At 43.8% G+C, this 26,229-nt stretch overlaps 1 protein-coding gene across 3 annotated transcripts in view; it reads left to right on the top strand.

Annotated features, from left to right (window-relative positions):
- GRK5 (G protein-coupled receptor kinase 5) overlaps positions 1–26,229 on the top strand; it is a 168,313-nt gene that overhangs the window by 110,734 nt on the left and 31,350 nt on the right. For 2 of the 3 annotated variants that reach the window (XM_083504964.1, XM_083504963.1), the window contains exons 5-9: positions 15,329–15,429; positions 19,395–19,487; positions 21,810–21,873; positions 23,429–23,569; positions 24,535–24,725. In XM_083504964.1, coding sequence (XP_083361090.1) covers positions 15,329–15,429; positions 19,395–19,487; positions 21,810–21,873; positions 23,429–23,569; positions 24,535–24,725 — 590 coding nt within the window. Of the gene's footprint in view, positions 1–15,328; positions 15,430–19,390; positions 19,488–21,809; positions 21,874–23,428; positions 23,570–24,534; positions 24,726–26,229 lie in introns of all 3 variants that reach the window. The other variant, XM_083504965.1, reaches the window with a different exon arrangement.

The following is a 26,229-nucleotide window of genomic DNA, read 5'->3' as shown; positions in this document are numbered from 1 at the left end:
GATTGTGTCTTGTTTTATATGCTCATGTGCTTGAAATTCCTCCGTCGAGGTCACTTGGGGTTTGAAGACTGGGAAAGGGTTAAGCATTGTTGTTTCTCTGCTCTCCCTCATGGTTTAGTGGAAGTGGCTTTTTTGGTTCAAAACAAAACGCTTGGCTACCACTGCACATTTGCAACATGCAGTTTGGCCAGATATCTGTAGATGTGCCTTGGCAGATGGATCCGGTGGTTTTCTTGCCTGGATTCATGTGGGTAACACACTTTTGCTTCCTGGGGAAAGTGGTTCCCTTTCGGAGGTCTTAAGGAGCATTACGTTTCTTTGTGCTGCGGAACGCTTGTTTTCCAAGTCCTAGATCGCTTTAAATGAAGAGGAATGTTGCTGCAGTGTTGAGAAAACGACACACAGAAAAGTACTTGACCTGCCAGCCAGGCCTCTCCATGTAAATTAAACTAATATATTTAATCAGGCTCACGCTGGACGCTGTTCAAAATCCAGAGCATCACAGTTTAAATATTCTACCGCAGCTGTTGTTTGTCCCAGAAGTCAGAGCTGAGGAAAAACAGATCATGCCACTGTAATTGTGTATTGTCTCCCATGGAAAACATGGTCATGGTCCCCCTCCATGTCCCAAGAGCTGTTAGCAAGGGCTCTCGCTTGGAGAGTTCAGATCAGCCTTTAACTTTCTAGCATTTTCAGGGCTTGGGGGATTGTAATGTCTTTTTCATCATCAAAAGCCCTTTCTTCGGTCGTGTCCATTCTCAGTGAGCCCAAACCATTTTCAAATGAAGGACAAAATAAGAGCCAATGAGCGCCCAAGCACATTGGCTTCCAGCTTGCACATTCAGAACCTGTGCAGGTACAGTTGTGCGCACCTGACTTTACACTGAGCATGAGAAGTTTGTGGAGAAGGACATGTTCACAGGACATGGATTTATGATATGAAAAATGCTAGTGTTGATGATCACGTTCAGAATATTTTTCACACATTAATACCTGGAGCCTTTTGGTCCTGAAATATCACTGCTGTGTTCAGCCAACCATGGGAGCCTTGTGGGCTTTGGTAGAAGCTACTGAATGCGCAAGAAGGAACTGTTTCTTCACTTCTTCCTGCTGAGGATCAAACTGAATGTGAGCATTTCTCATGAATTTTGCCCCTGCAGAATAAATGGGGGTGGCCCTCCTCCAAACCTAAGATACACCATGGTATATGGGGAGGGGGACCCTATCTCTGTGTCCCTGCAATGGCCCCAGTCAGTATAAAAGTCTTGTGTTTGCATCACAGAATTGGGAAGAAGCCTCCCTGGTTATGTTAAATCGTTTAAGCTTGGAATACTGTTTCAGAAGCCTTTTTTGAAAGCAGGAATTTTTCACGCCATCTGTTCACTTGCATTACTCAAGTTTTGCTAAGAACATGTTATCTATTATACATACTCTCCCTTATATCTGTCCCCTTTTGAAACCAAGAAACAGTGTTCAATGCAACAACCAGTAAGGACAGGTAGTAGCCAGTTTAGGGGGGAAAGTGAAGGCTTTGGTTTGCCTTTGGCAAGTTGTAAAGAAAGATCAGAGGCAAACCTTTATGACAATACAGACTTTCCATAAAGTAGCTAATCAGTTCCATGGTTTGTGCCAGAACAGGGCCAAAATTTGACATGAGCTGGAAAGCTTGAGATTAGTTCAAATTCCCCCCTACTCCACCCTAAACTGCATCATTTCCATTCCTTAGCTATTGTCTTCTGTTCCACAGAGATAAGTTTTTAAAGCTGGTGTATTATATAGGTTTTACTTTTTGTTTTTGTTTTTTACAAAATGGTATGCCTTGATTTTGCAAAAAAAACAAAGAAATGTACATTTATTAAAGAACACACTTTAAAACAATAAAGTACAAAAAAGGGAGCAACTGGAACAAAACCCAACATCAAAATGAAAAGGTGTGTAAAACAGACCACTGCTCTTTAAAAAGTAACAAGGCCTCAGAGGATGCAAACATTTGGAGGACCAACAATTCAGTAATGTGGCTATTTGAGTGGCTATTGAGTAACAGGACAGTGACAGCCCACAGTGACAGGCAGCTATAGCCCCTGCTGAATCTCTCCTCTGAAAAGGAGGAGTCAGACACAACTTCCTCTGAAGACTGTAAAGAAATAATGCGTCTCACATGGGAAGACGCACTCCTGCAGATGCAGTGGGACCTGGGCATGGAGGAGCAAACAGAATAAGTAGTGCTTGCTGCCAACATTTGCAATTACTTAGTCTGTTCACAATTCCCATCAGTGTAACAAACCACCACCTTTGGCTTTGATCTTTGCTTATTGTAGATCCCTTAGGAAACTGATGTTTGCAGATGTTCAAAATGTTTTGCTTTACCTCTTTACCCAGTGGCGTAGCGTGGGGGGGTGCAGGGGGGCCGGCCGCACCGGGCGCAACATCTGGGGGTTAGGGTTAGGGGGCGCAAATCCACGGGTTAGGGGGCGCAAATTACTTGCCTTGCCCCGGGTGCTGACAACCCACGCTATGCCATTGTCTTTACCTCCTCTTTACTGTAACGCATTTCCAAGGTGCACTTTTACATGCATTCATAATCTGTTTCACAATATAAAAATGTAGGAGATTTTTTTGTCTGATTTTATCGTATTTTATAACATTGGCCTTGGGATTCAGAATCAAACAACTGATTCACACCTGGATTAGTTTGTCCTGTACTATTTATAGCCAGCATTTTAAATTGGTTTCATAAATATACTGGCAGCCAATATTGATGATCAAGGAATGGATTAATATATTCTTTGTATCCAGCCCCCATTAGGAGGTATGTGGCAATATACTGCATAAGTGGAAATTTCTGAACCATTTTTCATGGGCAGTCTATCGTAAGATGGCAGGCCTGGTGAACAATTTGGGGAAAGTTACCATTCCAGCTGCTTTTCTTGAAGGTTGCAAATAGAATTAATAGTATTTATTATGATAAATATGAAAATTGTGTGAATATTGATATCTGCCTGGAAGTCTTAAGATTTTTAGGAGGCCTGGTAACATTTACTGCTTAAATCGCAAGTGCCATTTGAAATACCGTATTTTGCGCCCCATAGGACGCTCCGGCCCATAGGACGCACCTAGTTTTTTTGGGGGAAAATAAAGGGGGGAATTTATTTTCCCCCCAGGTGCGGGGCTGGAGGAACCAGGTCGGGGAACAGTGGGAAGGCACACTCTGCCTCCCCGCTGTCCCCCGAGCTTGTGGGGCTGGCGATGGGGAGAAGTGCGCTGATCCCGGGACTGCAGGCAGCTCTGCGCCGCCATCGGGAGCGGGGCAGGGCTTCACCCCCGGCTCCCAGTGGCCGCGCAGAGCTGCGCTGATCCTGGGACGGCAGGCAGCTCTGCGCCGCCATCGGGAGCGGGGCGGGGCCTCGCCCCCGGCTCTCGGTGGCCGCGCAGAGCTGCGCTGATCCCGGGAATGCAGGCAGCTCTGCGCCGCCATCGGGAGCGGGGCGGGACTTAGCGCCCCGCTCCCGATGGCCGCGCAGAGCTGTGCTGAGCCGGGGACTGCAGGCAGCTCTGCGCAACCCTCGGAGCCGGTCTCCCGAGGGTTGCACAGAGCTTCCTGAAGCCTGGAGAGCGAGAGGGGTCGGGGCGCACCGACCCCTCTCGCTCTCCAGGCTTCAGCGAAAGCCTGCATTCGCCTCATAGGATGCACACACATTTCCCCTTCATTTTTGGAGGGGAAAAAGTGCATCCTATAGAGCGAAAAATACAGTACATCACTTTCCCCATTTACCATATTTTTCCATGCATAAGACTAGGGGTTTTTTTAACCCAAAAATTAGGTTTAAAATTGGGGCTCGTCTTATACACGGGTAGTGCTGAGCAGTGTTTTCTTAATTTGGAGTCTCCAAAAATAGGGGGCGTCTTATACATGGGGGCGTCTTATACACAGAAAAATATGGTATTTGTGCCCAAGCCTTGATATGTTTTTCAGAGGACCTGGCCTAGGTGCTCCCATCAAATGAAGTAAGGCAGGTGCTACCAGGGAGAGGAGTTTTGGGTGGTGCTCCCTGGTTATAGAGTGGGTCATCTTGCATATTTTATTGTCATTTCAGCACATGCTGAAAACCCTTTTATTACCCCAGCCCTTTTAAAAATAAGAGATCTTAAAAGATAAGAGGGGGATTTAAAATTATGTATTTTTATTTACACTGTAAAGTTAGTTTGTTGACATTTTTTGCTGCAGTTTGTTTTACAGTTTCTGTGTTTTGGTCTTTTGTTAGCAAGTTACGAGTTTCCCAGGGAACATTGTCAAAGGGTAGCTTACATAAATGCTGCAAACGGATGCATAAATATTAATTTTTATACTAGTGTCTATCATTTGCGAAGACATGATGGCAAATATCCTGGAAACAAGCCTTGTAACGCAATCAAGGCAAATGCCATACTTCGCTGGTAAACAATATTTAAAAAGGATGAAATGTAGCCATTAGCCAAAGGTCTTGATTTGTCTTTTACTGGGCAACATAGACGTTTTCTGACATTTTCCAGCAAGCTCCTGAAATAGTAAGAAATCCTTGTAAATTTCAGTTCTGCCAGGGTTTCTGACATTTGCTACTTTGCTTGGCTTTATGCATACACCACAAGACTCCCGGGGTTGGTTAGAAGCCGCTTCCCATGTGTGTACTGGAACGTGCATTGGGCACCATTGAAAAGTGGAGGGAAGGGGTCTTGTGTGTGTTGATGGGGTGCTTTATGGAATTTTATAATTACCTTAAACAGAGAAACTCGCAGCATGAGGCAGAACTGAAATCCATTAAACAGCTAGTATGCACTGTGTAGATTATAAGGCGAACCTTATTCTGACTGAAAACCCATTGGAACCAGTGCAATTCCCCCCCTTTTGTTTAACTAGGCTTTAGTTGAGGCCTATCCAAGGCATGTCCCTGGGGCAGGAAAGGCATATTTCTGTGCCAGGCAAATCTCCCTTTAATGACATATGAATAATGTGCGATATTTCCAGGGGACAGCTGCAAATTATACTGGAATCGAGAACAAGAGCTCTGGTTAGATACAAATGCCTTGTCAAAGGTCATAGGCATTTAAATCTTATGTTTCGGGGTGTGGAATGCGACGCTTGGGCATTATAACTTAACCACAATGCTGCCATTAGAACCAGTCCAGACAGAACAAATGTGTTCATTCTACTTTCCTTTTTTCCTTAAAGGGGAGGGAACATTTGGAACAGATGCAATAATAAGGCAGAGTTAGGGTTTCTGTTTTGTTTTTCTTCCAAATGATCCGTTTCCACCCTAGCTTAACTGCCTGGTTGCAAAGAAAACCTTCGGCGTTGGTTCTGCTGGCTTGCAGTGTTAAGCTGCCAGTTCCACATTGCTGCTAATGCCTAAGAAGAGATGTCCAACCTATGGCAGTGACACTAAGGGGAACACAAACAAAGTTATCCCCCTAGATGTGGCAGGCCTGCCCCAAACACAGCCATTTGGAAAACCAGGGTTATCCTATGCTCTGTTGTGTGGTGGCTGCGAAGTGTGGGGGGGTCCAGTGCTGGCAGCCCTATGTGCTCCAGTGCTGCAACCCACCCCAGACCTCCGTAGATCCACTGAAATGAATGAATATGACTAATTTAGGGCCATTAGTTCCCATGAGTCTTCCCTGAGTAAAATTTAGTTGAATGCTTGCTTATTTACCAAGGAGTTGTAGACAAACAAATTGAGAGCAAATATGGCTGCAGAAGACAAGCTGGTGTTCGGTCGACATTCCATCCTGACTTCCCTGTTTTGCGTTTTAAAGAGATTCTTCTAGTGAGAATAGTAGTTTGACCACACAGCGTTTTCCAAGCATTTTCTCACCCAGAGACCCTTACAAATTGCTTATATTTGGATGTCAGGTGCCCACATGTATACCACACTGTTTGTATTAGATGTAGAAGCAGTTTTGAAAGAGTTACTAGCTTAACCTTTTGTTTGGCAAATGAACTATTTTAAATGTGAGGGTGTGTTTGGATAGTTTTTCACTAGGACACTTTTTGAAACCGAACCATAACATGCTAGACTCTATTTGTTTAATGCAAATGACATTTAAAGTTACACACCATATGTTAACTTCACCTGATTTACTACACATTTAAAACCTGGCTGTATCACAAGCTCATTTGTGGCTGAATATTTTGTATAAGGCCAGGGCTGCTGCTGCTATAATTATAATTATAATTTTATTTTCCTTTTAAAAATCCAAGTTTTCCTAGTCAGATTAAAGTTGTATTTGGATCTGAAGTCCCATATATTTCGTCTGAGGAGTATTGCCTAGTGTTGGGGATGAAGACAAATTCCATTTTGAACACTCCATATTCTGCCCTGAACACAAATGCTTTGGGGTGTAGCAGATGGGCATTCAACCATTTTCTTTCAGGGTGGAATTACCTGCGAAAGAGGTATAAGATTGCCACCCAAAGTAGTAGCCCATATTAAGTTCTCTCCCCAGACCAGTAGCTCTGTCCCCTCCCCTTCAAGACATGTAGAAAAACAGAGCTGTGACCTGCTGTTAAAATGTTATGAATTTCCCCATCCGTGCCAATGATGAGAGGGAAGGTACAGAAGCATAGAATATAACTATTCTTTATATAACATGTTTCTGACCTGACTTATCAATCTTCCTGAGGTCTTGCCCACTTGTATTTGCTTCACTCTTTGAATAACAACTGGACATGCTGTGGATTCTTCTTGAGTTTGTGGATCTGGTTGAATCATGTGCCTGTGTCATGGACTGCCTGGATGCAGAGGAGTGGAAGAAGGCACCAGCTGGGGAATCCACAATGGAAGAAGGTTCAGAGACAGGGGATTGGTGGTGGACGATGATGAGTGGTCAGGGGGAGAAGAGGGAGCAGATTGGGAGGAGGAGGTGATGGAAGCTGGAGAGGTAACAGGGTTTAATGAGCAGGAAGAGGCTGTAGCAGAGAGCAGTCCAGAATCAGAGGCAGAAGAGACGGCTGGAGTGGAGAGAGGCCAACATGCAGAGATGAAGAATCCAGGGGCTGCTGAAGAATCCAGGGGGTTTCTCCCTTCTTTTGTGACCAGCTTCTCTCCCCCTGGTCTCCCAGAAGCCACAGAGGTATGAAGAGGGTGGAGGCGCTGGAGCCTCAGCTTGCTTGGGAAGGACCCAGTGGAGAAGGAGTCTTAGAGAGTGGTGGGAAGGCAGGGACCTTCAGTCCTTGCAATTGCCTCATTGGGGCAAGATCTATTGGGAAGAGTTGCTGTGCTCACTAGGCCTGAGTTGTTTTGTTTCTCTGAATAAAGAGTAAACTTCACTGATACCTTGTGAGTTTTTGCTGCCCTACTGTGAACACCTGCCCTGACAGCCTGTTGGAAACCTTGACTTTATTCCATTTTTCTCATGTTTCTTTACTTGTTAATTTCCACGTTTTGTGTGATCAGTCACACGACATAAAAACCACTTTTTGGAAATCTGGGGGAACCTAGTGGAATTTAGCACTTATTTTCATGTTAATTGTTTCCAGCAAGAAATCTGTTTAGCCCTGTTAACCCAGAAAATTGTGGGAGTTTTGCAGTGTAATTTTCCCACTGTTTACATGGCTCACACCATGTGAGGGAATCTGAGGCAGTATTCCCATATATCGTTCTTTCCTGCCATTTTTATCCTGGGTGAATCCTAGGGAACAGAAGCACTCAATGGCAACATGTCAAATGGCACCCAGTGTTGTGTCACTTCATTCCCACTGATGTGATGAAATTTAGTGTGACATGGTGGTGTTATTGATCTAAAAACCACCGTTTCTAAAAGAAATGGATAATGCAGTGTAAGAAGAGCATTAGAAACTAGGACAGAAGCACAAACAATATAACCAGGAAAACTAACATAATAATCCCGTCTCCTTATCGTTAGGTTTACTTGGTTGGAAGGGCAAGGAAGAACAATTATGGAGAATAGTGTTTAGAGAGCCCTTGATTGACCAAAAGATGTTGCACAGGATTTATATTCTACCTCAGTTCCATGGAACTCAAGGTGCTTTATTTAGGTTGTTTCCCATCCAATAACTGACCAGGCACGGACCTGATTAACTACAGCAAGGAGGTTGCACCATGTGCCTTCAACTCATGCCTTGAAAAAAGGCTGGCTTTAAATTAGCAATAATAGTAACTGTAGAAGCAAATGATGCTAAATGCGCACCACAGGTAGGTTGATACAAAATGTGGCCAAATCAAGTTCAGTGATCAAGGTTATTTGTTTCCCATTATTTTTAGGGGGGGTGGAGATGGACATTAAAGCAGGTCTGGTGGAGTTACTATGAAACAAGAGTTCACACATCAAAGAGAAGTGCTTTTGGTGACTCTAAAAATGAGTAATGTTGGCCGTAAATTAAAGGGTTCCATATTTTCCCTTACTACTTTAGCTGATAAATCACATCTATGAGTCACCAAGAAACCTCAAGATTACAGAATCTTGGTACTAGAGGCACATGTTGAAGTAATTTCTCCTCCTAGACCTGAATATAGTCCTAATAAAATGCAAGCAATCCTATCTCCTAATAAGACTTTCTTCTAGCTCACATTCCTTCCATAAATTGCCGACCCAAGGGATTTGTGTTACTCTATCCAACTATGCAAGAATATTCAAGTGGTTAGGACTAGAACTCCATATAACCGCTTGATTTGCTTTGCAAATGCAGAACATCATTTGTAAGACTTGAACTTAGGACTAATGGAAGACTTTAAAAAGAGAGCAACTGTTTGCAGTCCAGCAGTGACCAGAGGACAAGACCATTTGTTTGGCATATTTTGCAGGCAAGCTAATCGCAGCACGTGTCATGTCATATCTTCCACAGTGTCCATGTCTGATGAAACAGAGCAAATGACCTGATTTTAGGTTGGATTTCAGTGTGATGCTGGGTGATTTTATTACATTAAGAACCAACAGATTCAAATGAGAGCGTAGGTCCATAAGGTGTTTCTCAACCTAGACATATGACTTAACATCTTCATGCCTAAATTTATGGGTTTCTCCTTAGGCCCAAATGAAAATTTTAGATAACTCTCACTGTGTATATTTATGAATGGAAATATTAGTTGATTAATTGAGTCTCGAACTAGTTGATTAATTGGGTCAACCAATTCAAGTTCTCATCACAGATTAAAAGCAGGAGCTTCAGTTAGTTGAGCTCAAGATTTTACCCTTTTCGCACTGAATCATAAGCATCCATATGGTGGAAGGAATAGTTAATCTGTGGTACAGGGGAACCTCCATGTCTTGTTGTCCAGAATTCCCATGTGCCTGTTTGATGTGCCCACCTCCTATTGAATATCATTCCACACACACTCTTCTAACTATTTAAACGTCTAATAGTTCCATAACACAGTGGGATTTTTGCACTGTTATTTGCTAAGGAGCATTTCACTAAAGCTGCCTTGTCTTTTCTCTTTCTACCTAACCCCATTTGGCAAGACCCAAGGCTGTGGTTGAGGCCCAGACCTTGCTTGATTGGATTGGAATACACTTTTAGGCAACTTAAATTGAGTTGAACTTCTTAATTATGCTGTTTGTTGTTTTTATTTGAGACTCTGATTGGGAATCATTTCCTTCTGAAGCAGTATCATTACTAGTAGAATGTCAGGGGGATCAATGAGGGTAATTAGAACATGTTATCCCCCCCCCCCCCGTCTTTCGGCAATTTCAAACGAGTATTTTCTTTTATCACGCCAGTCTCTGAAGTGCACACACATGGTAGCCATAGGTTCCAAAACACTGGGATGTAATGTAGGCCATTTGGCTAAATAACTATATTTGATCCTGCAGACTTCTGTTAGGTTTGGCTAGCAATGGAAACACAAACATGTGGAAGCCATTTCTCAGAAGCACATGATAGTGGAAATACTTGGAGCAGGAACTGGAATATACGCCAATTGTTTTGCCAGTGTTATAACTAGGGATGGAAGAACAATTTGTTTGGTCCATTTTTTGCAGCAGACTGGTCCAGTCTGGCGCTCCTTGAACTTACTTGCATGAAAGGGACACAGCTCTCTGTTTGATGATGCACTTACCTACATTTTGTGATGCAGTTTTGGGGTGCAAAAAGAATGCATTCACATGTGTATTTTACGTTTTAAAAATGGGGAAATGTGTATTTTGCATAAAAGTGCATATTTTATGTAAAAGCTGTGCACAGAATGCATAGAATTTTAATGCAGACTTTTCATGAATTATTTCAACAATAACAACACCCACAAAAAAACACAATGGGACAGACCTATTATTGAGTGCCAGCAAAACTGAAATGGGAGGGAATTTATCTGCCTGGTCCACCCCTAGCTATGACATGTCCATTTAGTAGAGTCCTTACAAAATGCTGGAGCCAGTGCTTTTTTCTGGGGGGACGCATACCCCTAAACATTTTGTGAATCTAAATTTGGCCTCATTGAGGGGCAGTATTTCAATATGAGTGGGAAAAAGAGTACCCCTAAACATTTTTTAAAGAAAAAAGCACTGGATATATCCAATTTTCTAGCTTTTCTGTCTATCTCTAGATATTGTACTAAGTCTTACTCAGAGTAGACTTTTTCTCGGGCCACACAGTGAGCTGTTGATTGTTCAGCAGCCCTTCCTCACAGTAGCATTTTCTCACTGCCATAGTAACTCAGTGGGCAAGTTATAGACTGGTAGAAGTTCTTGCTTGCCACTGAAGTTTCTGGCATTGCTCAGAGAAGATGCCCTGCCAGATCTGGAGCTCTGCTCCTCAGCCACCTTCCAATTCCTGTCAGTTTCTGTGGCCTGCAAATGCTGGCAGTGCTGCTGATTAGAACCTGATCTTGAGAAGCAGGCAAAGGAGGTAAGTTAGGGCAGTTGGCTGAGGGGAAGCTAAAGCTTGCTAATCATCTCTCATTCTGCCTGCCACATTTATGGGCACTGTGCTAGGTCTTTTTAAATATAATTCAGAAGGCATTGCTTGTGGTCAACATGAACCCATTGCTTCCAATTTTGAACCTTACATCCATAGTAGAGCAGAAGAGACCCAGAATAAGAGTTTCTAAGCAGGCCTCTCAGATTCCCCCCCCCCCCCTCACTGCCTCCACATCTGAAGTGTGTTCCTCTAGACTCTGCGCACCTGGGGTTTTCATGGAGTTAGTATTTTCAGTAGCAGGTAAATCCAGATTTCACAAAATATAGAAATAAAAAGTGCCTTCAGTTGTTTTAATTAATTACGTTTGAACACATGTCAAGCAGCTCTGAAAAAGAAAAAAATGTCCCAGCTTGCAGTTTAAGAACTCTCTGGCAATGTGTTTCAAGCAAAAGTGAAAAGAGTGAGTAATGTTGATGTATTTAATGTGCTCAGAACTCCCTTTGGGACTATAAAATATCTACAATGTTAGTTAATGCTGATTGCACCACTTGGAATGGCTCCTCTGGCTTGAGGCTGATACTTCTGAATGGTTTCAAGGTCTACACAATTACACAGCTTGTTTTCATAGACATGCAATAGAGATGGGTAGGGACAGTGTCATCATTTAGTTTAATCACCAGGTGGCACTGGATTTCGTTGTCGGGAGGGAAGGTCAGAAGTTTTCGCGTTGCTGGTCTGTTTAAATTTGAGAGAGGCAATGAAGTTATTGTCTAGCTTCCTGGCTGGGGTGTCTTCTAACCTTTCCACGACATAAGCTAAAAGGAAGGGGAGATTATTTCTGTTAAAAATAAACGGTTTGCAGCATTCCATAATGGGATCAAGTCCATCCATATGTTTCTTCTTATGTGTTAGGTAATGAATGATAGCATTCTAAAGAGACTTGACTCACATGGATAAACATGTTCTAAATACAGATTGGCTCGCAAAGAGGAAAAGTGAGAGATTAGATCAGTTCTGAAAAATGAAGCTCAGTATGCATCTCTCATGAAATTGCAGCGGGAAAGAGCAGTGAGAACGATGCATGAGAGCACTCGTTCCTTTGTTTTATCCGGAATACTGTCTGTTTTCTAGAAATCCTGGACTGAAAACCCTACATGATGCGAAGACATTTTCATGTTAAGTAGTTTATGGAGCTGATTTAAAAAGAACTTCAAAACACGTGGCATCGCAGAATTGTATGGTTGGAAAGGGGGCCTGAGAGCCATCTTGTTGTTGTTGGAATCTTTCTGTCTTGACAGACAACTAAAGAGTGCGCCATCAAGAGTAAAGTCAAACTGTTGGAAAGTTACAGTGCCTGCTGAGGCTGTAGAGACCAATACAGGAGAGACATGTTTTATTGCAGCTGGGGCAGATGAAGACATCCAATTTTGCTGTTAAAGGTGCACCATGGTGTTTCTTCTCTCTGTTCTCCCTCCTGCGGCCATTTCTCCTCTGGTCACTACTGTGGATACATGACCTGTCTGTCTCCAGGCACTACGATCATCTGCAAGAGATTTGCTCACAGCAGGGTTAATGTTGCCAGCCTTCATGGATGATAGAAGCTGGAATCCAGCAACACCTGGAGAGCCATAGTTTGCCCATTCCTCCTTTGCAGTGTCACTTTAGTCTTGGTTAACTGGTTGAGAAAAGTGTGTGTCGGCGTGTAAGAGAGAGAGGTGATGGAGAATATATTTTACTGTGCTCTACCACAGCTGGATATTTAGTTTTGCTTCCACCTTTCTTCCCTGATGGGTTGTCCATGCAATTTTTAGGCATGTCTTGCAGGGATTTATTAGGAGACTTCCCATGATATTGCATCCTTTTCAAAACAACAGATCAAGGACCTGTCAACATTAAGCATTGTTTAGCTGTCAATCCACTCCCCCCTCCCTTCATATTAGCCCAGAGAAGTCCACACCACCCAAATCTGTATTTGAGGGGCAACTTTGGTCTTTTATGTTCATACCAGCATGTCTCTTGTGTTTGTCCCTGCCTTCTAATTTGTTGATTCTGTTATACTTATTTGGCAAGGCATGCACAGAGAAAGTTGTGTGTGCATGTTTCTTTAAAAAAACAAAGCTGTCCAGGAAGTGCACAAAAGAACACAGTCAGGCAATTGCAAATTCTCAGCACATACGTTTCAGATACGTTTTCTTGTTCAGTTTTCTGCTTTTTTTGCAAATTTGAGAGATGAAAAGAAAAACTTTATATATAAAACTATGTTCCTGTGTTCGGGATGTGTGTGTGCTGTAAATAAGTGCACACACAGCTGTGAAAGAAATGAAAGCACTGAGGAAGTAGTGGGCATGAAAAGAGGAGTAGCAGAAAGCGGTTATTGATCCAACCACCTCAAAAAAAACAAAAACAAATTGTCTGCTACTCCAAGTGGCTTGGAGCCCTCTTCCCCCCAATTAATCAGATTACCCTTTTATCAGAATTTCTCAAGTAAGTGTATGCAGCACCGACTATGGAATTTGTTGCAAATGATAGTATCTGATTGTCAGAGGTAGTAATACCTTCTGACACTGGACTGCTCCTACTTAATGTGAATACGGCAGAGAGATACAAGGATCCATTCCCATCTTGCACACATTCTGTTGCCACATCTGCAATGTTTCTGTGCATGTTGCAGATGTGTGGTGGGATGTGTGCATATCCAGAGGATAGCTCAAACATCGAAAGAGAGCTTATATGTTACATAAAATTATAAATCTTTACTCTTTGGAGTTTACATATGCGAGTATACATCCACGAGCAACTATTCATACAACCAGTGCTATAAATTATAAAAGTATACTATAAATTAATCACTTTATTTACATATTTACAAATACTCTATTCAAACTGTTACATTTTAGGTTTTGAATTTAGCAACATTATAAATAAAAATAAAACTCTTGGCCAATTATCATACAAACCAAAAGTTGGTTTGGGTGGTTGCATCATGCTATTTCTGTCTGCTAGCTTGCGTGGTAGGAAGCTCCTATGGCTGCCTTCTTCAGCATGAATTTCCTTGTGAGGAGAAAGAAATGGAGTCTTATGAAGTGATTTGTAATATCTGATTGCTTATTAATAATACAACATTGAACAGAGGAAGCAGCAAAGCGCCAGGCACCCTCGCTTTTAAAGCAGGATTGTTTCCACAAATACAAGGCTCTGCATTTGATCCTTCTCATTGGCTGGCTGCAAAACGTTCTTTCTTTTTGCTGGTTATATTCAGGCTGCCATATTCCATCTCTCTTGAGAATATGCTCACAGAGGAAGGGAGACAGAGCACTGATTTTAGCTCCTGTTCTTTCTCATGCCAGATGTGTCACAACTTTAAATAGCTATTAGCCAACAGCACCATTAAAAAGGCAACCATACTACATGAAACCCTTGAGGTAGTCATTGATGCTAGACTTAAAACAAATTCCACAAAAACAGGACCAGCACTCCATCTGGGAGCACACTCAGGTGGTGAGTGCTGACGAGATTGTCACCAAAATGGAGCCACTTGAGAAACAAGAGGGAAGGTATTGGTATGCTTGGTGGAATCTTAACTGTTTCAGAAGTGCAAAACAAAGAAAAACCGAAAAACCCTCCCCCCCCCACACCCAACAAAAATCCAGTTCAGTGAGAAGAACTAAGCATGTTCAGTAACTATAGGGTGATACCTGTTAGAGAAGAAAGCTGCTGGAAGTAGGAATGGCTGCTGGAAGAGGGTAGGGCTGGCCGATGGGCTGACTCCTATTAGGAAGTGGGGAATAACAACAATGCTTTGTCGAGAGTCCCACAATATTCATTCATTTGCAGCTAACTGGCAGATATCAACAACACAACTGAATTGAATTTTATTATTTCGGTCACAGACCAGTTCCAGCCCACATACAATATCAAGGAAGTCATAAAACACGATAGGGATACATTTGAATTTGCAATTAGGTATAACAGAGACAATACAGATATAGCAACAGTATAAAAATATATAAATTAAAACTTAGTCACTAACATATAACCTAAAATTATCATTTAAAACCTTAATCATTATGATAGCACAGCTTGTTCCCTAAGTTTTATGGCAATCGCACAGAATTTGATTACCCTTAACGTGGTCTCAGGATCCTTCAACACAACACTTTTAGGGAGATTTTGTGGAGGGTTCTAGAATATCTCTAAACAGGGTCTCTATATTGAAGAAGGAAAAGAAGGTGGACTGGCTACATCTTGGCTTACTTTAGCGGGTTCTCATTTGTGCTGCAAATAAGTCCCAGATTCTTTCGTGTGATGAAATGTGTGTTTCCGTTTAAAATACTGCATTCACGAGCCACAGGAAGATAAATTCTGGCGTTGTTTTCTTAAGACTGCAAATATTTGTCTATACATGAACCTGGTTGTCAATGGAATGCTTTCCCCTATCACAAAGCTAATGTGTTGCTTAATCTCTTTGCTTTTTTGTAGTCTCCAGTTTATGTAGCAGAAGTCGGTCAAGATCTTGTCCAGCAGACAGAAGAAAAACTTGAAAACAGTCCCTGTAAAGAGCTATTCTCACCTTGTGTGAAGTAAGTTAGGGTTATTTCACTGTTGCTGTCCCACATATTCTTTTCCAGTTAGTACCAGTTAACGGCTGAGAGTTTCAATTCATCTCAGCTTCTTATTTGCTGCTCGAAACGAACATTTGTTATCTTAAGGGCTTTATACGGGCAATGTTTTGTGGTTTTTTTGTGGGGAGGGGAATTTAGAGTGTCCAGTTCTAAACACCGCTGGTTCTGATTGATTTGATATTTGTCCTGTATTTGTGGCCCCTTAATGTAATGTGAATAACAAGAAGGTAATACTCAGAAGCCAAAACTGAAAAGGAATCATACTAGGTTCAACTCTTCTACTTGCGTCCTTTACTTGTTTCCTTAAAAAAATTTTATCCAGGGACACCTGCACCCCCTGCAACATACACTTAGCATTTTAAAAACTTCTTTTGAACTCCCAATAGTTTGCAGTGGGATTGCATATTTGGCTGAATGCTGCCGGCTGTGCCACTCATTTGTCTTTAAAGCCATATAGTAAGAAACGCCAGAAAACAGCAAGTCACTCCCCTCTCCTGAACCTTGTCATTTTTCATTTTGTTAGCTAAGTGATATAACATCTGCTTTGCATCCAGAAGGTCCCTGACTCGGTCCCTGGCATCTCCAGGGTACGGCTTGAACAGATCTCCATTTAAATCTTGGAGAGTTGTTGATAGTCATCATAAAACATACTGAACTAAATGAACCAATGGACCATATAAACTGACATCTTCCTTTCTTCTTACACTCATAAAACTTCCTATTTGATCTTTCTGTACTTCCCTCTCCTAAAGGCATGAGTGAACATTATAATAATAGCAGTAACAAGGGGTGGGGGGGAATGTGTCTGTTTCTTGCTAGGGAAAAGGATTTTCCTTTACAGTGAACAGGAAAGTGCCAGCCCTGATTGGTGTAGAACTAATAGAGAAATGCAGGGTTTCTTTTCCTCTGCCAGGGTCCCTAGTGAAATACGTAGCATTGGCCACAACTTGGCAAAGTGCATACATGTGACAAAATAGGTTTTTCACTCATGATGGTGAACATGCTTTGCCCATGCTTTTTCCTGTGTATGTATGGGGTATTGGAAGGTCCTGTACAAAACCCAACCTTCGTGTTGTTGACAGTCTACATCAATATATTCTAGCCAAACAGTAAAACAAAAAGCTTCAAATCCTCTTGCTTCCAAGGGAGGTGCAGGGAATCCACATCCTTTGCAGACTGAATTGCCTCCCATTCAAATTGGAGAGGGAGGTGGGATGAATTAATTGGCTGTTAGCCTACGTGGACAAAAGACTCTGCAAATGCTGCTGTGCACCGTGGCATTGAAATGTACGTGTGTTGTGTCATCCTATTGTCTGTGAAAGGGCTTATCGATTTTCGCAAAGTCGCAGCAATTTTGCTATTGTACCGAAAAGGTCTGCATAAAAAGATTTGCATTGCAAACCCTAGTTCCCGTGTTTGTCGGGACAGCGGGACCTTAAAACAACAAAAAATATCAAAAGCGAGGGATCATTGAAAGCCGTCACCATGTAGTCTCTGTTGGCTGGGCGGCTTTTGTTGCTCCCGGATGGTTTAAGTGGGTTTTTACAAAAATAGACCAGTAGTTCTGCTTATGTGTTTGAATGACTTTGTCCTGCTTTTATTTTTCTCTTTGCCGGGGAAGAAAATGAGAATCATTCACAGTGTTAACAACGAGCTGGTTTTGTCCCCTTGGCTTTGTTTGTATCGTGTAGGGATACTGCCATGCAGATGGAAAACTTACAGTTATGAAAAAGGCAGAGCTGAGCTTGATGTTCAAAGCTGTGCCTTGTTCCTCTGCTGTATACTGATTTCAAAGCATGGGGTTTATTGGTAAATCTTGCCTTTTAAGACCAGAAGAAGAGTCTGCAGGCTCACACCAATAGCCCATCTAGTCCAACATCCTGCTCCCACAGTGACTGGCAAACCAGCAATCAGGATTCGAACATGATCAGCCTCTGTTCCTGTGGTTTCCAGCAACTGGTATTCATTGTCAAAGTACAAAACTAAAACTCAAAGAGATATATGAAAGGCAGCCATTGTTCCTTTAATAAAAAAAAGAATTGTTCTTAATTATCTAGTTGAAATAAACCAGCTTTGCATAACATTTAATTAGCTATGTACATTCAGGTGTGCATGAAAAAACCCTGCATTTTTTGCTCAGTCAATCAGACTGTTGCAATACCTTTAATAAAGGGTTTACTGGCAAGGGTAGAAACTATAAACACTGGTTGGTAGAACATGTTTTGGTTTATCAGCAAATATCATAAAACCCAGGGGTTTGAGAACTGCTAACCTCCTAAAATATTAACAATTACTCATACCATCAACATCTGCAGAGTTTGACATTAACAATAAGAAGCTATATATTTTTAATGTATTTACATTTGAAATTGTGGAAATTTACCTAAGCATCCTCACTTCAAAGAGACTAGAGCAGTGTTTCCCAACCTTTTTTGGGCAAAGGCACACTTGTTTCATGAAAAAAATCTCGAGGCACACCACCATTACAGCCCCGTGACGTCAGCGCGCAGCGTCACGCCGGGAGGGACATGAATTGATAGCAAATTACATAATCACCTCCTTGAGGGCTGGCTCATCTTCTCCGAAGGCAGAACCCCATTAATTAACAGCACAGACTCACACCATAGCCAAGACGAGGGGGGAAAACCTCAGTCATGCACAGTCATGCACATGTGGGGGCTAAATGAGGACGAAGACCGGGCAGAGAGCAGGGTTCAAATCACCCCACCTGGCCAGGACAATCCCTGGGTGCTCCCTTGGGCCACTCGCCTGACCCACCTCGCAGGGCTGTTGTTGCGAGGATAACACGGGGAGAACCACGCGCCCCCCCGGGAGCTCCTTGGAGGAAAAAGCGGGCGATGAATGCAATGCACGAAATATATGAGAGGCGACCAGGTTTTGCAGGTGAGGGGCCCCCGCCAGCCTCCGCTTCCAACACCCGGCGCAACGACGCCGAAGTTTCCCCCCGGGCTCGGCTCGGGGAGCAGCGCTGCTCCCCCCCGGCTCCCCTTCGCCCTCCCGGCTCTCTCTGCCGCCCACTGGGGACCCCCCTCACCTGCCATGTCCGGAGCGCCGGTGGAAGTTGCATGCATGCATGCAGGGCGCCACGTTGCCATTGTATTGCACTGCACTCCATGCAACGCCTGCACGCATGCATTGCCTTGCACGCCTGCCAAGGGGTCTCCCCGCGGTCCGATGCGTCCCCTCCGGCGCGGATGCAGCATTGCAAAAATTAAAACCCCCCGACGCAGCCCTACCTGGGGGGCAGCCTCCGCCTCCGCCGCTCCGCCTCCGCGGGGATCCCCGGGCTCCATCCTGCCGCCCGATCTCCGCGGGGGCGCAGGCAGGCTGTGCGGGGTCTGCGCGGAAGAGCCCCTGCCCGCCCGGCCGCCGCCGCTGCGCTCATTCCATGGCCGGGAGAAGAGCGCTTCAAACAAAACGCCCGGCCCGCCAGGCCATGCTGGGAAACGTAGTTCGCGCACCCCGCGCGGGCGCGGACCCCAAGGGCGAGGGGACTACGGATCCCGGCAGCCCCCGCACCGGGGACGGAGGGGGAGAGGCCGGGTGCAGGGATGGAGGGACAGGTGGGCGAGCGAGTGAGTGAGTGAGTGGCAGCCGCCAAGCCTTGGCCGAGAGCCAGGAAGGGCCTCCCCGGAGGAGGAGGAGGAGGAGGGAGGCGCAGAGCGGGAGGGAGGGAGGGAACCCCAGGGGTCATCTAGTGACGGCGCCCCAATCGAAAATTTGACTTTTTTTTAAAAAAAATCTTTCGAATTTTTTAATTTTTCCCGCGGCACACCAGGCAACATCTCACGGCACACTAGTGTGCCGTGGAACAGTGGTTGGGAAACACTGGACTAGAGTACGTCTTCATAATGAGACTTGGGATTGTAAAATGTTTGTCTTGTCTTTTTCATCTGAGACAGATCTGTTCAAGACTACCTAAGTGGAGAACCTTTTCGAGAATATTCAGCCAGCATGTACTTTGATAGATTTCTCCAGTGGAAATGGCTGGAAAGGTAAGTGGTCCAGGTGGGCGTTGTATGTTTTTATTCTATGATGGGACTTAGGAAAGGATAGGGGAATAATAATGTTAATAGTACTTCTAGCACTTGCAAATGAATTGAAGTTCACTGTTTTTGACTGCCCTTAGACATGGGGAGACTTTGTCCAAACCTTTCATGCTAATCATAAATGTAAGCCCATGTTCTTTATTTTTAATATTAAGAAGCTAAATACTCAGTTAAGAATATTCAGTTACTAGAATAAACAAAAGCAGGGATAAAGGACAGCCCTGGTTAGTACCCTCCTTCAATGGAACTTGGTCCATTGGGTAAGTGTGTGTGCTAGGCAGCTGCACCAACTTTATGAGGCTGAGGTGTTTTCAGCCCACTCAATATTTTTGGGCAGGGAGCTGGGCCACCTCAATGTTGAGGGGAGATCTGAGTACAGCACAACATCAGTGGCTGAGTCCTCCTGACCATGAGAGAGGAGGTTGTTGAAGCCACACTGTGCTGAGTTCCATGCCAAGGTTGCAGCGTCGCACGCATTACATCAAATGTGTGCGACGGGCTCCCTCAATCTTGGGTGCAAGTCGGCGTCTCTGATACTAGGATGGCAGCCTAACTCTTCCAGACCGCCCATATAACTAATGCAGGAATTATACACTTTGGCATAAGGTTACCAGATTTTTTTCAATGAATCCGGGGACACTTTTCAACTTCAATGGATTTTGTGTGGGGACTGATTTGTAAATCCGGGGACTGTCTGGTAACCTTACTTTGGCATACTCCCAGTTTTGGCAACAATGCATCAATTACTTTTGCTTTTACTGGGTTTTTCTTTGGTTTGTTCTTTTTTAGTATCCGTTCAGACTTTTTTATTTTTAAAGCTGCCAACTGTTGATTCGAGGTATTTGTTGTATTGTTTTGAGGTGGGGGGGGGGGAAAGGTTTTAAGCGCAACTCCCAGTTGCTGCCTGCCACACAAATACTTCCTTTTCACTATTGAGTAACTGCAAGCAAGACAACACCCATACATCTGGGATTAGAGAAAAGGGCCATGAGGGCAGATGGGTGTGGAGCCTAGTCTAGCTGCTGGTACGTCTCACTTTCAAAATTTAGCATGAATGTTCCAAGGCAAGACTTCTGAATGCAAGCCTGAAGGCTGCAAGTTTCACTATACTAATGTTGCTGTCTTTGATAGCCCTAAGCTCACCCTCAATGTAATAGCACGCCGCCCCCTGGTGGCTCGATCAGTTGTGGCAGGAAAGCAATAGTAATGATACTCCTTTGAGTATCAGCTGTGGATGTTTCATTTAATTGCTCCCTGAAGAACAAATGACAGCGATGTTCTTTTTTTTTTTTAAAGTGAGGTGCTGGAAGAAAACAACACCCATTTCCCTCTTGGATTTCAGAAATCCAGTTATAAGTGAGAGTTCGATGGTCCAGGCTTGACTTTTCTTCAAAATATCCCCTGAACCCGGATGGGACAGACGGAGTCAGCTCCACAGTTGAAATGTCTTCAGCAAGGAGCTGGTGAGGCAGCAGTGAAGGAAGCTGCAACTGTGGCTATTAGTCAGCCCACCTTCTCTGTGCTGACCTGCTCCTTCACTGACCACATGTAGCAGTGATGTAGTGAAATAGGCCCAGATTAGATCAACAGAATATTTTGATAATCAAGGTGGCCCTTAACATTTCCTTGAGGGAGAATTGCTGTTCTCAGCACCCTGACCGCTACCCCAAGGGTGCTTCTGGACCGTCACTATTTTGGGGTGGAATTTAATCACATTCCAGCAGATTGAGTACAGGGAGTACAAGTCTCTCTCTCCTGATGGGCAATAGAGGTGTCCACGTACTCAAGTTATTTGCCCTAGATCAGGGCTGGAGAAGTTATGACCCTCCAGAGGTTTGTGGTCCACAAGCCTCATCTTTCCCCACCATTGGCTGTGCTGGGTGAGGCTGGTGGGAATTGGGAGGTGAGCAACATTTGGAGGGTCAGGTTGGTCTGCCCTGCCCTGTAGGAACAGGAAGCAAATTGCTTGTGTCTAATAGCTCTACAGGGCTACAGTGAACAGTGTCATTTGAGAAATGTGAAAAACCTGCAGAATTTTGAAGCAGCTGGTAATACTATCATTGTGCATTGCTGTAGGAATGGCTGACTTAACTTTTCTTTTGTTGAGCTAATAGCCTGGGATGGTGAGCTAATGGTTAGGGGATGATTTTCTTCAAATCACCTTTAAAGCAACATTCTTTTCTTCTTTTTTCTTTCTTCAAAGATAGCATTAAGCATTTTATCTCTTTTCTCTCTCTCTGTCTCCCCTTCCCAATCTTTTTTTTTCAGACAACCAGTAACGAAAAACACATTTAGGCAGTACAGGGTATTAGGAAAAGGTGGATTCGGGGAGGTAAGTAGTTCTGGAAACTTCTGTTGAAAACAATGTGCTCCTCGGAAGAACAGTAAGCCAGACCCACAAATATCTGATGCGCTGAGCATGAAAATGTTAAGGACTGCGTTATTTCCATGATTTAAGGTTAAAGAATCTTTAAGCTTGAGCCATAGATGGTGTGCATCAGGCAATGTTTTTGAGATAGTAAATGTTTAAAAGGTAAAGGGACCCCTGACCATTAGGTCCAGTCATGGCCGACTCTGGGGTTGCGGCGCTCATCTCGCTTTCTTGGCCAAGGGAGCCGGTGTACAGCTTCCGGGTCATGTGGCCAGCATGACTAAGCCGCTTCTGGTGAACCAGAGCAGCACACGGAAACGCCATTTACCTTCACGCCAGAGCGGTACCTATTTATCTACTTGCACTTTGACATGCTTTCGAACTGCTAGGTTGGTAACATTTATGTTTACCTGCATGTAAATATAAAACACTAGCAAACCATATCGCTTGAGAGAAAAGCAACATCTCAGTACTAGAGAATCTTCTCTGCATGTAAAAGATCTCAGATCCAATTCTTGGCATCTCCAGGTATGTCTGGGAGAGATGTCTGCCTGAAACTCTGAAGAGCTGCTTTCAATCAGTGTAGCCAATACTGGGCTAGATAGACCAATGGCCTGAGTTGGGATATGGCAACTTCCTATGTTCTTTTGTTGAAGAGGCTTCCAAGACTCCTTTATTGCATCCTGTTTCTGCGGTTGCTCTTTTGAAAAGTGAGGGTTGCATCTCAACCCCTTGGTTGGCTGCAGCAGGGTCTTCTTCTGCCTCAACCCTCCAGAATGGGAACTTGCATTTTCTGTAGGGCCCGGAACCTCTCTCACCCCAAGGGCCACAGCCCCTTCTACACAGCCTTCCTGGGGCCACAGCCCGGTGGTGGGCTGCACTTGAGACAAAAGTGGGAGCAGTGAATGCAAATTGTACCTTTGTACAGTAGACTAGTGTCTAGGTACATCCCCATGCACCTTCTAGTCTCTATCCAGGCAAACAAGAAATATTAACAGAGCTGAAGGACACATTCTAACCAGGCAAAGCATTCAAAGAACGTGCAAAGCAGGTCTGGAAAGGGTGTGGCTGAGGTATGGAGAGTCTCAAATGCTAGATGGAGAGGCCAGGAGGGCCAAATTTTGGGTGCCAGGCCTGAAGTACCCCATCCCATTGGTAGAGGTTATTCTGGTCAGTGTCTCTCGGTTTAGGATGTTCCGTGAGTTCTGTAGCTCAATGCGCTCTGAATTTACCTTCAAACTTTGCTCCTTGTCCAATACCAAAGATCATCTGTTAGTAAGTCTCTTCAGTTAGTTCTGAATTTCCTTTAAAAGTAAGATGGGGGGATTAAGATAATACAGATTTATCAAGAAGTGATTTTGGTAACATAGGCCTCAATCCTAACCCCACCTACCTTGAATGCAATAAGACTTCCTTCTGGATTGGCATGGTCAGGATTACCAGTTTTAAATGACTAATTCCTCCCACACAACCCTCCCCCCTCCACAATTTGTTGATGTTGTTGTTTTCCTTCTAGGTGTGTGCTTGCCAAGTACGAGCAACTGGGAAAATGTATGCATGCAAAAGATTAGAGAAAAAAAGGATAAAGAAGAGGAAAGGTGAATCCATGGCCCTAAATGAAAAGCAGATTCTAGAAAAAGTCAATAGTCAATTTGTAGTAAGTATTGCCAAATTTGCAATGGGCACAGGCTTTCCATTGGGCGGCACACCCATCAAGGAATGGCATTAGTCACAGGAAGTGTATAATGCTTCCAGAAAACATCTCGCCTCAAGCCAACATTCTGTAGTTGGCTGTACAGTATATGATATGTTTTGTCACTCCCAGTACAGCCTTTTCTGTGCATCATTCTTTGATAGTCCAAAACGCCAGGGCGTCTCGTGCTTCATTTGTCAGAACTTGAGCTGCTGCAGACATAGGAGATGCAGGAGTAAAATGAGAAGTTCAAACCCAGAGCAGCACAGGAAGCCAAACCACCACCACCAATAATAATTGCGTAAAAAGTGATTGATAGTTAAACAAAACGTGGCTGCATGTAAAATAATCTGAGGGAGGAGGTCTACTGCTGCCAGCTGCAATAAATTATCTGTTTTGTTGTGATGAAGTATGAAATGGGGTGCAGTCTAGGAGATCTCGTCATATAACGTAATAATCTGAGCTGTTTGTAGAAATTGTTGTGATTGTTACAGAACAATGGCTACCACAGCTTTATGTTTACTGTACATGCTATCTTGTGTTGTTCAACTATAATCACTTTTTACACGATTGTTATTGTTTTTTGGGGGGCTCCTGTAACTTGGTCTGTTGTTTCTCATTCTTTTGGGGACTGTCTCCTTTGTTTTGGTTGTCATCAGATCTCTACTTTTGCTGAAAAAATATTCATGGCAGCATGACACTATGAACCTGCAAGTGATAATCTTTATGAAAACAACCTAGTACCACATTGCTTCCAAATTTTCAGAGTTTTGTTTTTTAACCCTTGACAATTTGCCTATCTCCCCTTTGGCTCCATTCAATCATATGATACTTCATGTCATTCCAAATGCAGAACATTAGCAATGAATGAATATGTGTGCACCAAGCGCCTGTCTTTGTGCTTTAAACTATCCCAACTGTTCTTCTAGGTCAACTTAGCCTATGCCTATGAAACAAAGGACGCACTCTGTTTAGTTCTAACCATAATGAATGGGGGTGACCTGAAGTTCCACATCTATAATATGGGGAACCCAGGCTTTGAGGAAGAAAGAGCCTTGTTTCATGCAGCAGAGATTCTTTGTGGCTTAGAAGACCTGCACAGAGAGAACACTGTGTACAGGTAAATATCATTCCGGTGTGTTCAGAAACTTGTTGCAGAGTCTGTTTTATTTTCCTGAGACTTTACATAGATATTTATGATATGCAGAACCACCTCCATGTTTTGTGCTTGTGAGTGGGCTTTTCAGGAGTATCACATAAGGACCCACACATTGAAATTTTATGTAGAAGCTGCTCATCCATTAAATAATGAAAGCCATCTACTTAGAAATTGAAGATCCTGTATGTGGATCTGTCTGGAAAATGTTACAATCCTTATCTAGTTTCCCCGCCTGCGACAGCCGTAAGATTCCTATATTCAGTCCCCAGCCTCTCTGTTGAAAAGGCTCTTGAGTAACAAGGCTGGAACCTCTGCTTAAGACTTCGGGAAGCTGTGTTATATGGTTACCATATTTTTTTCAATGAATCCGGGGACCCCCCCTTTTTTTTTAAGCTGAGTAGCAACAGGGAGTCAGTAGTGGGGATGGTGAGGCAAAAGACCCTGGGTCCAAGCACACATGCATAATATATAAAGGTGCAAAGCCCTTCTTTCACACCCTGTGAAACATAAATGCGCAGAGTTTTTTTAAAAACTGGGCAATGGCGCACCGCACGCCTGTGACTCCTGAGCCTTCCCTGATGTCCTTTCCCCTTCCCCCTTTGTTTTGACAGATCGGGGAGGCACGGGAGTCATGGGCGGGCAGCTGTTGCCCAGGAGCGGCCAGCCTGTTAGCGCAGTTGGCTCTGGCTGGCTTCAGGAGCTGCTCGCTGCCCTGGCGCAGGAAAAATGGTGGGTGCCACAGCAGCGAGCAACTCCTGAAACCAGCCAGAGCCAACTGTGCTAACAGGCTAGCTCCGGGCTGCTGAGGCTGCTGCTGCCATATTTCCCGGGGACAGATTTGCAAATCTGGGCTATGTTAGAATGATTAGTTATCTGACTTTATAGACTCATATGTTCAAGAGTTTCAGCCCTAGGATTACAAGGGAAGGGGCCATAGCTCTGTGACAGAACAGATAGTCTGTATGCAACATGGACTTCGTTTTACTGGTGGAAAAATAGGAGGCAGGACTATTTTGTGATGCACCCGGAGTCAACCTGTCCTTGATCTCGAAGAGGACAATTTATCAAAACCTGGGGTCCTTTTTCAAAGCCTGGTGTCAAAGATCAAAATGGTTGGGCACCTCCAGCAGGGGTCCCACTGGTGAACCTCCTGGATGGGCTCTCACCACTGCAACCTGTTTGTGTGCCTGCATCGTGCTCTGACTCAGAGGGGGGTGAGAAAGCAAAAGGCAAAGAAGGTGAAAAGCAGTTTGTACCAACGATGAGCTGGAGCAGCAGCAACATAGTGACCATGAGTGGTCGAGTCACAAAGGGAGGGAGACCATCGAGGGCATCTTGCTCAAGAACCCCTACAAAACATGGAAGTGTCACTGGATAAGACACAAGTGCTATTTCTCTGTCCTGCCATGTTTGAACTTCCATGAACATTGTAAGAATTTCCCCTATTTTGTTTTATTTTATTATT

This window comes from Podarcis liolepis (genome assembly GCF_965112155.1).
Source record: "Podarcis liolepis genome assembly, chromosome: 5".
Classification (NCBI taxonomy): Eukaryota; Metazoa; Chordata; class Lepidosauria; order Squamata; family Lacertidae; genus Podarcis; species Podarcis liolepis.
The sequence above is the reverse complement of the archived record's forward strand: the minus strand, read 5'-3'. Positions and strand labels throughout refer to the sequence as shown.